Below are 15,014 nucleotides of genomic sequence, written 5' to 3'. Positions count from 1 at the left end.
GACATTGCTCATACTGGATTATTGTGCGTTTGCATAGGCATAGCTCAGAGATACTTCAGCGAGTGCTTAGAGCATTATTTTTTTTTTTTAAAGAAATAGTAGTAGAATGAATTCCCCATCTTTCTTACACAGGCTAGAGAGCAGCAATGTCTTCAAATGTTTACTAATGACATCAAATGTCTGGTATACAGTAAGATGTCAAGGTATTCACTTGGGCCTCAAGGGTCACAAGAATTTCAGTTTTGTTAGTCTTTATCAACTCTTGTTTCTGCCATATATGATTAAGTTGTTGAAATATTTCACTTCATTATTGTGACCGTTGCTACTTTGTTCACATTAATCCAATTGTCAAATATGTGTTTAAAAAAACATTTCAGTGCAGTGATACTTTTCATAATACATTCAATTCCCAAAATTAAATTGATGAATATTATGAGGAAAATTGTGTGTTCCACACCTTAAATATTTTTTTTCTTATTAGAGAGGCTCACAGTCAAACAGAGAAACGAAGAAGAGACAAAATGAATAATTTGATAGAGGAATTGTCTGCTATGATACCCCAGTGCAACCCCATGGCACGAAAACTAGATAAACTCACAGTTTTACGGATGGCTGTGCAACACTTAAAATCTTTAAAAGGTAGGTTTTAGAAAACTAATCCTGACAGTCCTTGTTCTATCAGGAGTTATACTACATATTTTCTTTGATGTTAAATACATCTTAGGTCTTCTGTTTTTGTTTCCTTGCTGAATTCATTTCTATGTTCTTCGCTTAATTTTTCATTTGTAGTTTCCAGAATTTCATTTATTTATATTCTGCTATAATAAGCAATACTTCAGTGTCTAATACCTTGTTAGCTAAGGCTATACCTTTTCAAAATTATAGAAAAATCAAGCAATTCCATCTTCTGTTATTTTCTAACCCTCAAATTAAAAGTTCTGCTCTCTTTCAACTTTCCATAATACTTTCTTTAACAGTAATACCTGTGGTGCTATATTAACATCAGTAGCTGTACTGCTAGTGAGAAGAAAATGGTCTTCAAACTAATGTTTGTTTGTGATTGCATCAGCCCTTCATATTGAAATTTCCTATTTAATTATTGACTTTGTAATCTACAACATCATTGGAAAAGACCATTTTTTAAAAATAACTAAGTTCTGGGAAAACTTGAAATTGAAAACCAAGTCACTTATGACATATTGAATACTTCCAATGAGTTGTTTGTCTAGTGTGACATCAGAAAAAAAAAAAGTATTCTCAACAATGGGAAACCATCCTAATCCTTACCTAAAGAAACTGATCTAAGTAGTTGTACTGATAGGGAGCACAGAGAACTTACTTCAGTGATCAGTTTCATCTTTTACCGTGTAGTTTTATAAAACAATAACTATTTGCATAAAATTTAAAAAAAATGAAATTTGAATGTGATCATCTTTCTTCTTTTTGTTTCTTTGGCTTGCAAGGACAGTAGTCAAAAGAAACATTGCAAGACATACTTTAATAGAATAGTTGCTGGCTGATTACATTTAAGTCTGAAACACCACAAAATTTTATAGAGTGCTAGGAAAAAGAGTTATTAGAAGCTTATGTCCCCAGCCACATAACAAAGTAAATACAGATTTCATTGAATGGTTTTGTGTGTGTGCCAGAGTCAAACCATGATATATTCTTTCATCTCTTTTTGCTATTCTTGCGTTGTTCAAGGGTTTTCTTTCTACCCTAAGAAATACTGACATCCAAATACAAGTTGCTTATTGCTTGCTCTGTCAGCAGCATGCAAAATTTTGGTGTGTGTTTTTTTTGGCAACGCTGTTTCAGAATAATAATTCAATCAACTGTAAGCAAAGATCAAAGACTCTGTGCCTTGCCAAAAATTTTATTATGGATAAACACATCTGATAAGAACTTCTTTAGATGTAAGTCAAAGCAATGTATGAAATGAATTACATGACTGTCTTGACAGTTACGGACTCAGAATAATTTAGGATGGAAGAAATTTCTGGAGGTCCTATGGTCTAAGTAGGCTGAGAGTTGTGCATAAAGAAATAATGTCACAGATAGCAGGGTAGTAATTGCACTTAGAGTTTAAACAAGCATCTACATCTTGACAATGAAATGAGAAATCTGAAGCTCAAATGGTATTATTTTAACAGTGGTTTAGGAGAACTGGACTTTATCCACCATAGTTGTTATATGTATCTTCAAAACAAATGCTTTAAGACAATAAGAGATACTATATGGAATTACAGAAAATGCTGGAATTCATTGGCAAGTTCAACTGCTATATACCTCAAAAAATGCCTAGAAAAAAATGTGAAAATACTTGTAATGGCTAAGGAGGATTTTAGTGTGTTTGCCATGGATGATAGAACAGTAGTATGTTGTGAGTCAAACATACAATACCTATTTAGTGTAACTACACAGAGTGATTTTTTGGATGGCTGGATATAGAGTACTAATGAAGCCTTATTAATGCCAAAAGGCAATTGATAACATAGGAATTCAGCAGATAACTAAGGGTTCTGAAATAGGTCTACAAAATATTTCTAGGTAATGCAGAGCTCATAATACCTTTTCTGTAGCAGTATACAAAAGATATCTGATCAGAAGCTTCCTTATTTTCTGCTAAATAAAAGGCAAGGAAGTAACTGGTGGTATGCCCATATTCACTATCAGTGTATGTTTAAGAGGTTTGTTTGGTTCTGTTTTTTTAAAAAAAATCTTAATTTTTTATTCAGCTTTTATGATTGAAAACAGAATTTACAAATTAAAAAATAAATATAAGTATGTTAAAAATAAATTTATCTTTTGATATTGTATGCATGTTTACAAATAAGCTATTTTCCAGGTTCCACTAGCTCTTATACCGAAGTTCGATATAAACCTTCATTTTTAAAGGATGATGAGCTTAGACAGTTAATCCTTAGGGTAAGTAGAAAGCAACTCTCAGTTAAATGTTGTCCTTATTAAAGCTTGCCATTAACTTTTTATTTTGAGAGCTGCCCTCCCCGTCTTCAAGCAAGTGCTTTGATGTAGTTGATGAGTTCTGGTTTATAATCTCTGTACACTGAACAGGACTTTTCACTAAGATATACTCAGCATGTTTCATACATAAAATGTTTTTAATGCTGATATTGAAACTTGCATGCAAGGATATGAAATGTTTTTAATTATGCATAAATATACTTGGAGTTACTTGCTTAGCTTCAAGATGCAGAAATAATACCTGAAAGAAAATCTTCCTGTTTTTGCATGTAGTCATACACCCACGCCATCTTAGCCTTTCTCATTTGCAGCTATTTTCTCTTTTCCTTTGCTGCAATAACACAGTTTGGCAAGATCTGTAAGATGACTCCAAGTTAAGCTGTTTTGCAGCTGGCATTCTCTTTCCCAAAGCTGTGTTTAGGAAACTCTAGTTGTCTGTAGTGGGAAGTCTGATTTGGTACTTGCAATCTTTTTAGTTGCTTTTTGGTGTGATTTTCATTTAATAAAAACATTCACGTTTAAAAGTGCACCTCCTTGTAGTCATCAATATTCATTGTATATTTTAATTGTGTGTTTTTTAAGACAGTGTCTTTGTATTTTCAGGCAGCAGATGGATTCCTGTTTGTGGTTGGATGTAACAGAGGAAAAATTCTGTTTGTCTCAGAATCAGTTTGCAAAATACTTAATTATGATCAGGTGGTTATATTTGAGTTTCTTGGTTTGTTTTTACCTTGCATTTTCTTTTACTTAGAAATATTTAAGCTTTTACATTTTACTGTGTTTTATTTTTAAAAGAGTCCTTCTGTATCATTTCTTGGAATGATGTTGGTAACAACAAAGTAAAACTGCATTTCCTGGAATAACTATTTGTAAGTGTGGTCAGTGTTTGTGACCTGAGTAATAGCACTGAATTTCAATTGATCATACTTAAGAGAACTGCTGGTTTAAGGGAAAAGGATGTTTTGAAGATGTCCTAAATTTATCCCCATTTTTTGTTGAATGATTAAGTGATTTTTTTGTTGCTCTAGGCTGAGGAAAATTGGTTGTTCAGCAGCATGAGTTAACTAAAGCTCTCCTTGGTGTAGTGCCTTTGGGCTCAGATGCACCATATATAACCTCACCCATAGTAACCATTCATGTTATATAATCTTAACTTGTAGGAAAACAGTGTGAGTTAGCTTAACCTGTATGACATTTAATGTCATAAGGAATTACTGCAGATAATAAAAGCATGATAACTTGTTCATGTTTCTGTGACTCCTATTCCAAAAACAGGCTAAAACAATTAGTGCTTCCATCTGTCTACTTCTGTAATTTAGAAACTATTTGTGCTACATTCTCTTTGATTAAAGGAGAAAGGTCAACCAATATGAATTCTTTTTTATAGACTTCTTTAAACAGAGCTATGTCTTATTTAAATTAAAGTTAAATAAATCATTTTATTTTGTAACAAGCATAAAGCCGATTTTTTTTTTAAACCTCTATACTGAACTCGCTCAAAAGTACAATTTGGAGTCTTTCACATTAATCATACCTGCTTCCAAACCCGTAACATCTTCACTGTTCAAGCCAAAGTGGTTTAGAGAATTTAACTGTCTTAAGCCCTGGATTTATTTGCTTATCTAGGAACTGCTCTGGGTTACAAATCCCAACCTGCAGCATAGTCTGTTTGTTAAACCTATGTATTTTGACAGGGCTGCTATTAGCCTTCCTCAGGGGCACTCATCATTTTCCCTTTTCCCTGGGTTAGATGGGGACTGGCTAAAGAAAGAGGCTGAATATTTATCTTACTTTCTTTGAAGATTTTCATTAAATGTATTTCTGGTTCTAGTTTATTAGAGAGGTGCTCCCGTTTTATGCAGTGATCGTGTAGCAAGTGGCCAGGGTCCAAAATTAGTTGCAGTTTGAGTCTGGAACATGATTATTAACACAGCTCCTTTCTACCCTTTGATTTGAACTGCTGTGGTGAAGGTAGGCCATCAAAAAAACAAAGCTTGCCCACTTCTGTGAGAATTCCTTCCTGTTTCAAGATAAGGTAGCAGTGCCTACACTAGTGCAGCAGACAAGCTTTGGATGAGCAGATTGAGTGAGCTGAAAGGATCCCAGCTAGAGACATCCCTGTAAATATCCCCTAGCAAGGAGTGCTGAAGTGAGCTGAGCCACTTGCAGCTTCCAGACAGATCCTGGCTTAGCAATGCTGTTCTGTCCATCTAAATGAGAGCTCAGTAATTAGGTATCGTGAATTTCTTTCTTTTCCCTTCCATAACCAAAATAATCTGTGAGGGGAGTTGTTTTGCACATAACCTTCTTTGGCTTCAGCATCAGGAGTCTGTTAAGTAAATAAAACGTGTGTGTGTATATATATATATATATCTTACTTTTTATTAATATGCAACAAGTATTTTTCAAAGGGACGTTGCAAATATTTTTTTGCTACCCCATTTATATAAAAAATATTAAAACAATGGAAAGATAATGCAGATTAAAATATCACAGTTTTTCTAAAGTTCTGTATTTCAAAGTGTTTTTTTAAGTAACATAGAATGTTGTATTTCTGAGGTGTTAAATGTGTTCAGTGCCCTAAAACAGTGGGGTTCTTTTTTCTTTTTCTTTTTCTTTTTTTTTTTTGAATAGGCCAGTTTAATTGGACAAAGTTTGTTTGATTACTTGCATCCGAAAGATGTTGCCAAAGTGAAGGAGCAACTTTCATCTTCAGATGTCTCTCCCAGAGAAAAGCTTGTAGATGGAAAAAGTAAGTCATATGTGAATGTGCTCAGATTTCTTTTTTTTAAGAGATGTTAATAAAATTCAGTTCTTATGCAGGGCATATTCATGTGTTCACATCTGTAATAAGTTCTGTTCTTATGCAGGACATATTCACATGCTTATGTATGTATGCATGGATGTACAAACTTGAAATACGGTTTCTATGAACCAGACATTTGAATGCTTATCTGCTGCTTAGAATGCGCTTAGAGATTAAAAACTAGCCCAGAAAAGAAATGATTTTAGTTAATAAGAGTGATTTAAATTTGCATTGTTAAGCATTTACCAGGTTGTGGTCTGACATTCTTCCTACCAGGCATGCTACTTTTTTTTCTTGTATTTGATAGGTCTTGTCAATACAAAAGACCTGATGTGGTCGAACATGGGATAAAATACTTCAATATCAAGAATCCCTGTCTTCTCTGAAAATGCTGTGTCGATCCTAATTTAACCAAATCTTAATTTTCTTTACAGTTATTTCTAATATAGAAAGCATTATGTACTCTGCGTCTAATAACTATTTTATAGCTGACTTTTATAAGCATTTTCACACTTCTGTGTACCAAATAGAAGTTGAAAGTCTATAAAACATTTATTAAAATATAATTCAAAACATCATGTATGGCTTAAGTTTAATTTGGTAGTTCTTTTTAATTTTGAAATATGTGTGACAGCCACATTTTCTCTGCCCTGTTTAAGTTATTAGACCTTTTTCATTTTTAATTGTCAGTACAAAAATTAGGCAACTGAACAGTAAGAAGAATGTATTAGACACAGAAATGAAGATTAGGCCTTGGACTGAACAGTTTTATTGCTGGATTTTTTTAACTACTTTACTAAATCTTTATAAGCCGGCTTGCAAGTACACACAGATTTTCAAGCTGGACCAGCTCGACTGAATTCTGGCGCTCGACGTTCCTTCTTCTGTCGGATAAAATGTAGTAGGACCACAGTCAAAGAAGAGAAGGAGTGCTTGCCCAACCCAAAGAAGAAAGGTATTCAAACAGTGTAGCTGAAGTGGGGGCTTTCAGTCTTGAAATTTGGTATATTTAAGTTCCAAGTCAGTAGTATGACCCTTGTAGTTATCACTGACTTCACAAAGTAGCTGTAGTGAAGTGTAAATATGTACTGAAGACACATCTTGAAAAACAATCTAATTGTACTCTTTCTCCTCCCTGTTCACTCCTGAAAAGAGGGAGGGAGGAAGGAACTTGAGTTTCAGTGCCTGTTTAGGAGCACACAGTCTGTTGTAGTCAAATTTTAAAGTCTCAGGGAAATTTTTGAAAGCACTGGAGAGCAGATCAGAAGAATGAAACTAAGTAGCGTGTGTTGAAGATAACTGTATGAATCAGGCCTGCAAAACCTACTGTTTTGGAGGGAAAAAAGAAGCAAGTAAAAACTTTATCTGTTTACATTTTGTGTTGTATGTACTTACGAAGTATGAGTTTTCTGTTTTTGGTTTTTAATGGTGAAGTTAATTTATCAATGTCATTCCGTTTATTTTTTTCCAATAATTTTAATCTAGTTTGTAATTTCAATTTAGTTTTGGTATGCCTGTGCAGCAAGTATATTCTTGTCAAGTTTTCAGTGATTGAATCTTTTTTTTAAAATGTGATTTCCAGCTTTTGTTTAATATCTTGGCATTGATTTTTGCAAAAGTGTGCAGAAATTATTTGATCCTGAATAAATCTTCCTCCTCTTTTATTTCAGTAACCTGTTACTGTTGAGATAGAATATACAAGAATAAATTTAAAAATAGTTCTGTCATTGTAAGTTAAGGGAATTCCATCTCCCTTGATGTGCCAACTAATTTGATAAGACTATTTAACATATAAATGCTTCTTCAGGAAAGCATTATTCAGGGAGATCACATTGTAAATCTGGTAAACTGACAGTCACAGCAGAATAAATACCTCAGTTTTTCATTTTGCAGTGATAATTGATGTTTTCCGTACTTGATAGAGTTAATGCAGTCAAATCTATGTAAATCATAATTTGGTAAGAATAGAGTTATTAAGAATATTTTGGCAATTTGTTTTAAAGTTAGTTACTGCAGCACATGGTATATCTGTGTTGATGCAAATTAGGCTATCTACATATTATATAAGCAGTGTATGCTGTAACTTAAGTCTCTTTTGATATTTGTGTTCCCAGAAAAATTGAGGAATTCAGAAGCCTTATATAAATGGAAAGTAAGCTGGGTGGTTTTGGGTTGCAGTCTTGGTTGATTCTTTTAGTAGCTGCAGTAAAACTATGTTAAGATCAGTGTTCATATAAGATAAATTGATTTGGAAGCTACAGAATGCTGCCATGGGTTATTTTAATTTACAATATGCAAGAAACAATATAAAGAAAAAATGATCTGTGAGTTACTAGACTCTGTTTTTTCCTGTGAGATTGTTTGCACTGTTAACACCTATAACTTATCTTACTAAATCTTATATAGGGCTAGAAGTGCTCAATCCAGGTAAGCCAAAATTAAGTAGTATAAAATTAATTTAGAAGTACTGTGTAAAATTATCTATAGCCTTCTACAGTTGTTGTAGGTAAGCATAAAATATGACTGCTGGTATTAAAGTGAAAGGAATAAAAAACAACAACAGAAAACATTTTTGAACCATAACTGCTGACTTTATTTCTTTTTATTAGATCACAGGAAATACTGTACCATTCACTGTACTGGGTACATGAAGAACTGGCCTCCTAGTGAGGTGGGAGTAGAAGAGGAAAATGATGTAGAAAAGGACAGTAGTAACTTTAATTGTCTTGTTGCAATTGGGAGGTTACACCCTTATATTGTTCCACCAAAGAGTGGAGAGATAAAAGTCAAAGCAACAGAATTTGTTACACGATTTGCCATGGATGGAAAATTTGTTTACGTAGATCAGCGGTAAGCATTTTCATCTGTAGTGAAGAGAAAATCAGAATGACAAAACTAGATAGGTTTTCTAATCTTTTCTGTGAGAAAGAAACATGATGTTTCAAGCAGGATAGAATTTCTAGATTCTGTACACAGGAAGAGCTTTCTCCTGAATCAATGACTTCCTTTTTGTTAAACATAATGTAGCAAAAAAGTGTACCACTCTGTAGGAAAAGGTAGGCTAGGAAGATGAAAATACATAATAAAATACACTCATGTATTTATTTGTAAAGAAAAATCTCAAGTAACCAAATTGTTTCATTTGAAGTGAAAGCCAAGTTCGTATTTTCTGAACTTCTTTAAAAAGGACTTTTGTCAGTAATACAGACTGAATTTCATTAATGCTACTGGAAGATTTTTATTGCTTTCAGTCATCTTCCATCTAAAAGTATCAGTTCAAACCTGTTCCTTAACATGGAGGAGCAAAATTTAGCTATTTTTTAATGACTCATTATGTGGGTTCAGTACTCTGGCTAATTAAAAGAGCTAATAGTGATTTGTACTTTGTGTGCATTTAAATTGTGCATACACGTGGTTTGCATGTTTAAACACTGTTATTTTGTCTTTCTATTGCCATTCATTGCAAAATCTTGGTATCCTGTATTATTCATTGCAAAGAGATCCAAGGTAAACTGCAGTTAATATTTCCTGTTGGTTTAGAGCTATACTAGTACTGTATCTTTTCCCAAACATGGACACAAGCATCTATTTCTTTAAACATTCATTTTCTGCTTTATCTGATACTGAAGAAACCAAGCTTTGCAATTGTTTAAATCCACTGCAGTTCATGTTTTTATTTCTAACAGTGCAACAGCAATTTTAGGATATCTGCCACAAGAGCTTCTAGGAACTTCTTGTTACGAGTACTGCCATCAAGATGATCACAATCATCTAGCTGAAAAACATAAAGAAGGTACAAAATGATTGGTCCTCCCAGGCCGTATACAACTACATGTAATTGCTATTTGAAAACAGCACAAATCAAAAAATCAGAAGCTGGGAATTAATAAAGTTAAAAAATCTTAGTATTGTCCCTTTCTACATCTGTATGAAGACATGCCCACATAAAGTGTGTAAGAAAAACAGGGAGCAACTTCTGTTGTCTTGGATCTTGGTGCAGTGCTTTAATTGCAAGGGAATAACATTAATACTTCTTTCAACCTCCTGCTTCAATTCTTCTTTGTTAGAAAGAGGAATAAGTCCTGGAGAGCAAATGTGACTGATCACTTAAATAAAGACACCAGTTATTAAAGTTCACCAAGTCTCCCTGCTAGTGGTTTTCAGAAACTTAGTACATGGGCTCATGTTTAAGATGAATAGCATTGTTAAAAATGTAGTTTGATTTCAGTAGGGTTTCTGTCCTGTCAATTTTATGGCATTTGATTTGTATTTCTGATTGTCAAAAACATTTTGGCTTTATGATATCACAAACCATTTTTTTTAGCTTAACTCTGTCCTCCAGAGTATTAGTGATCATAATTCTCCTTTCTTATTTAGTGTTGCAGAATAAAGAAAAAGTATTTACAAATTCCTACAAATTTAGAGCAAAAGATGGGACATTTCTTACTTTAAAGAGTCAGTGGTTTAGTTTCATGAATCCATGGACCAAAGAACTGGAGTACATTGTATCAAACAACACTGTAGTATTGTAAGTAATTTGTTATATTAATTCCCTATGTTAATTTTTGTCTTATTTACAGCTAGCATTGATAGAAAGCAACCTGTTTAAGAAGCAGAACAAGACTAGAAAACATCAGCAGTGCACAAAGAGGTTGAGTAACCTGGAAAAACATTTTGCATTTACCAGTTGATTTTGATTTCAGGCTTAGGTCGTCAATTTAACTATGAAAAATGTGTGACTTACTCCTAGAAAAAATAGGAGTTTACTAAAGGAAGAGAGGAGAGATCTTTAAAGATAATATATGAAAAAATGGAAATGTGAAGTTACTTCTACTTTTCTTCCTGAGCTTTGTCAGACTGCATGTATAGGTGGGCTTAATTTTAAGTGCTACCCCACCTGCAATGTGTCAGAATATGGAGAAGCATAATTGATAGATAGTAGAAATGCAAGGCAGGACAAGAAGATACTCTCCAAACTGATTGCAGGGGAAGAGCCTATGAGACAGTAAATTAACTGTTGGAGTGTGTGATTAGTTCTTCTGTTACTTTTTCGTTCACTGAGCCTTGCAATAGAGTTGTACTTGGATTGTTCAATAGATACTGATGTTCTTTGCCATTTACTGGGTTTTTGGGAGGGGGAGGACAGTGATTCTATTTCTGTTAGACCAAGTTGTCAAGGGAGCCTTTTACCCATTTTGTAATTAGTTCATGTCTTAAGTCAGCATTGTCCGCCTATATTGCCTGTGTCTTTTTTTCCTCAAAAAGACAGTGAAGCAGCATGCGCTGCCCAACAGCCAAAGGGCACTTCTGCCTGCCTTGGAGATCCAGGCATCCACAGCTGTCTGGAGGAGGAGAAAATAGGCAGCAGCTGCAGGCAGACAGTAGCCATTGGCCTGTCCTAGTATTTCTCTCAGTGCCTCATAACTATCAAACAGTATAAAGGTTGAACATTGAAGCATGTAAGGAATATATCATTTTATCACTAGCTTGAGGATATTAGTTTTCCTATGTAAAGTATTGATTGAAATCAAGCACAAATACACTGTATTTTGCCATTGAAAATGTTGCTCATTTTTGTTTTCTTTTTTATTTAAATCTCAGAGGTCACAATGAGTCTGCTGAAGAACAGGTACCCAATGCTTCCCAGCCTGCAGAAGGCAAGTGTCTCTTCTTACAGTTATCATAGGTGTATCTTCTGATGGATCATTAATGTTTTAGGTTTATTGAATCCAGGATTATTTTTTTTAAGATTAAGCTGTTTTGCAAGGGAGATTTTTTCAGAAGTATTTCTAGTGACAATTTCTAGCTACTTGCAGCATCCTAATTGATGTAATTCAGATTAATGTGATGGGAAGGGCTTGCAGCATCTCTTTTCCCCTCTAGAAATTTCTACTATAGCTAGGTTTTTGTTGATAGAATATAATGTTTCTGTCAGTCTTTTCTTGTTTGTTTTTTTCTTTTCTCCAGTTTTCTGCAGAAATACAATTGCAATGACTTTACTTACATAATAAAGGGTGATAAATATTTTGTTAACCGTTCTGTGCTGTGCACATACTCTGATCTCTGAGGTTTTCTTTTACCTTACTAGAAAGTTTTCTTTAACAGCATGTTTGTGGAAATCAACTTTTTCTCCTTATGCTTTTTACATTGACTGAGACGAGAAATGGTAATAATTAAAGCTAGTAACTTCATTACTGAAGTTCAGCAGTGCTGACATTTCACAGAACTGTAGGGGGGTTGGAAGGGACCTTGAAAGATCATCAGGTCCAACCCCCCTGCAAAGCAGGTTCCTCAGAGCAGGCTGCCCAGGTAGGCATCCAGATGGGGCTTGAATATCTCCAGAGGAGACTCCGCAACCTCTCTAGGCAGCCTGTTCCAGTGCTCTGTCACCCTCACTGTGAAGAAGTTCTTTCGCATGTCGGTGCGGAACTTCCTGTGTTCTATCTTATGGCCATTGCCCCTTGTCCTATCCCCACAAGCCACTGAGAAGAGGTTAGCTACATCCTTCTGTCTCCCACCCCTCAGATATGTATAGACATTGATAAGATCCCCCCTCAGTCTCCTCCAGGCTGAACAGACCCAGGTCTCTCAGCCTATCCTCATAGGAAAGATGCTCCAGGCCCCGTATCATCTTTGTGGCCCTCCGCTGCACTCTTTCCAGGAGATCCCTGTGTTTTTTGTACAAGGGAGCCCAGAACTGGACACAGTACTCCAGGTGAGGCCTGACCAGGGCAGAGTAGAGGGGGAGGATCACCTCCCTTGACCTGCTGGCCACACTCCTTTTAATGCATGCCACAATCCCATTGGCCTTCTTGGCCACGAGGGCACACTGTTGGCTCATGGTCAACCTGTCGTCCACCAGGACCCCCAGGTCCTTCTCCACAGAGCTCCTCTAGCTTTATATTATTCAGTTATCTTTATATTTCAAATAAGGCTTATAACATCCCCTGGGAGGTTAGTATTTTAAGGAATTTCATTTCTGAAAAAAGGGAACAAAAACTGCTTTAAAGTGAATCCTCAAGGTGATTGTTCCATGCTATGTAATAAAATATCTACAAACTTTAGATTTTATTCTAATTTATTTTATTTTTTAACTGTAGATGCTGTTAAACAGTCTTTAGTGAGCGTACCTGGAATGTCCTCTGGAACGGTTCTTGGTGCTGGCAGTATAGGAACTGAAATTGCAAATGAAGTATTAGAATTGCAAAGGTAATAAGCATTTAATGTATGTTAGGATTTTAATTAAAGATGGAGAAGACGCGTATGTGATTATATGGGGACTGTTCAAGTTTCACGTTTAATATATGTATTAAATTATTTTTTTGTTCCTCAATGGTATTATGAGGTACTGATTATAACCTAATGTAGGTCTCATGCATGGCAGTACACATCACTGGCCTTGGTAAATGGTTTTGTTCTGGGCATGCAGTTTCCTTTGTTAATGGAAGAATTATATAACTATGACTTCAAAAGTATTACTGTGATGCTTTTTCACTTGAGATTAAAATGGGTAGATACTCCATTAAGGAATGGAAAATTAGTTGCTTGTGAGTAGCGTTTATTTTTTTATATTAGTGTCTCTGCTGACAGTTAACTTCTTTGAAACAGTGGAGTGCTTTCATAGCCTGTCTTGTCCCTTTCCAATTGTCCTGCGGGTAGGCTAAAATGATAGCTCAGTAGCTCCCCAGTACCCAGCTGTAGATCTAAAAAAACATGACTGCATCATTCCAAATGGGAATCCATGCAAGATTTAGGCTGTTAAAGACTGAACCTCTTAAAATTAACTAGTTTTATTAGATTTGTAGCATAGCCAGTGAATTACAAAGGAAGAATCGTAGTTTTAATGTGAAGATGTCCTTCTGTGTTTTTTGTATTGGGCATCCACAGTGGTGCCTGACTTGCTGTTGTGGTTTAACCTGGCCAGCAGCTAAACACCACACAGCCATTTGCTCACCCTCCCCCCTCCCTCTCTGGGATGGTGGACAGAAACAGGAAAGTGAAGCCTGTGAGTTGAGAGTTGAGATAAAGACTGTTTATTAAGACAGGAAATAATAATAATAATGACAATAGCACTACTAATAATAATGTGTATGAAACAATCCCCCCCCCACCCCGGCTAGCCACCTGCTATATATTTTGTTCAGCATGGCGTCAGATGGTATGGAATACCCCTTTGGCCAGTTTGGGTCAGCTGTCCTGGGTCTGTCCCCTCCCAGCTCCTGCTGCACCCCCAGCCTGTCCACTGGCAGGACAGAGCAATAAGCTGAAAAGTCCTTGGCTTAGTGTAAGCATTGCTCTGCAACAATTAAAACATCAGTGTGTTATCAGCACTCTTCTCATCCTAATCCAAAACATAGCACCCTACCAGCTACTAGGAGGAAAATTAGCTCTGTCCTAACTGAAACCAGGACACTTGCTTATAGGGAGGTTATTACTCTGTTTCAGTTTGCACCATATCAGCATTTGTTGTTTAAGAACATTTTTAAAAAGTCTGTGAGGCTAATTCCAGGATTTTGGGATTCACAAGCACAGAAAAAGTCCTGTTTTGATTACAGCTCTTTTGGGAATCTTCTTTGGAAGGCTTCGTCAGAAGCACCAACCACTTTTGTTAAGATCAAACATAGCATAGGGTACTATCATCTCATCAGGACAAGACTGTTAGCTTTGGCTAATGAAGCGATCTCTTAGACTTTAAATCTTTAACTTCCAACTGCCAGTTTGAAGTAAAGAAATTAAAGCAAATTGTTTATGTCTACAGAGCAGTGTGTTCCAAGGATCCTTGTAATTCTTTCCAGTGACACTTTTGCAACAGTACCTGAAGAACCATAGTAATATTAAATCGTCCAGTAAAAGATACACCAATTTTGGAAACAATGGTAGATGTATAAGGAATAGTTTAATATGCCATAGCATAGTCAGCTTCTGTTTTTTCATTAGCAGATGTCTGACTCCTCAGCTCATCTGTGAGGATGTTATGAGAGGCAATGTCAAAAAAATTACCAATGTCAAAGTAGCATCCACCACTAAATGCCTCGGTCCACCAAGCTAGTCACCTTATTGTAAAAGGTTATCAGATTGGTTAAGCATGATTTCCTCTTCATAAATCCATGTTGAATTCCAGGATTACAGATTATCTCCTGATAACAAGGTTGTCTTCTCAGCTGTCTCTTCATCAGAACGCAGTAAAAACCATGGCCAGGGCCTAAGAATGATGAGTCATGGT

General features: G+C 35.5%; 1 protein-coding gene across 4 annotated transcripts in view; it reads left to right on the top strand.

The window, feature by feature from the left end:
- The window catches only part of ARNTL2 (aryl hydrocarbon receptor nuclear translocator like 2), a 41,079-nt gene that overhangs the window by 15,030 nt on the left and 11,035 nt on the right, over nucleotides 1–15,014 (top strand). For 2 of the 4 annotated variants that reach the window (XM_035321362.1, XM_035321344.1), the window contains 10 exons: nucleotides 482–639; nucleotides 2,849–2,928; nucleotides 3,589–3,681; nucleotides 5,620–5,737; nucleotides 6,603–6,746; nucleotides 8,401–8,641; nucleotides 9,478–9,584; nucleotides 10,169–10,319; nucleotides 11,393–11,448; nucleotides 12,892–13,000. In XM_035321362.1, coding sequence (XP_035177253.1) covers nucleotides 482–639; nucleotides 2,849–2,928; nucleotides 3,589–3,681; nucleotides 5,620–5,737; nucleotides 6,603–6,746; nucleotides 8,401–8,641; nucleotides 9,478–9,584; nucleotides 10,169–10,319; nucleotides 11,393–11,448; nucleotides 12,892–13,000 — 1,257 coding nt within the window. Of the gene's footprint in view, nucleotides 1–481; nucleotides 640–2,848; nucleotides 2,929–3,588; nucleotides 3,682–5,619; nucleotides 5,738–6,602; nucleotides 6,747–8,400; nucleotides 8,642–9,477; nucleotides 9,585–10,168; nucleotides 10,320–11,386; nucleotides 11,449–12,891; nucleotides 13,001–15,014 lie in introns of all 4 variants that reach the window. The other 2 variants (XM_035321354.1, XM_035321370.1) reach the window with 2 other exon arrangements.

Source organism: Oxyura jamaicensis, chromosome 1 (assembly GCF_011077185.1).
Source record: "Oxyura jamaicensis isolate SHBP4307 breed ruddy duck chromosome 1, BPBGC_Ojam_1.0, whole genome shotgun sequence".
NCBI lineage: Eukaryota > Metazoa > Chordata > Aves > Anseriformes > Anatidae > Oxyura > Oxyura jamaicensis.
Note: the sequence above shows the minus strand (reverse complement) of the source record. Positions and strands in the feature narration are given on the sequence as shown.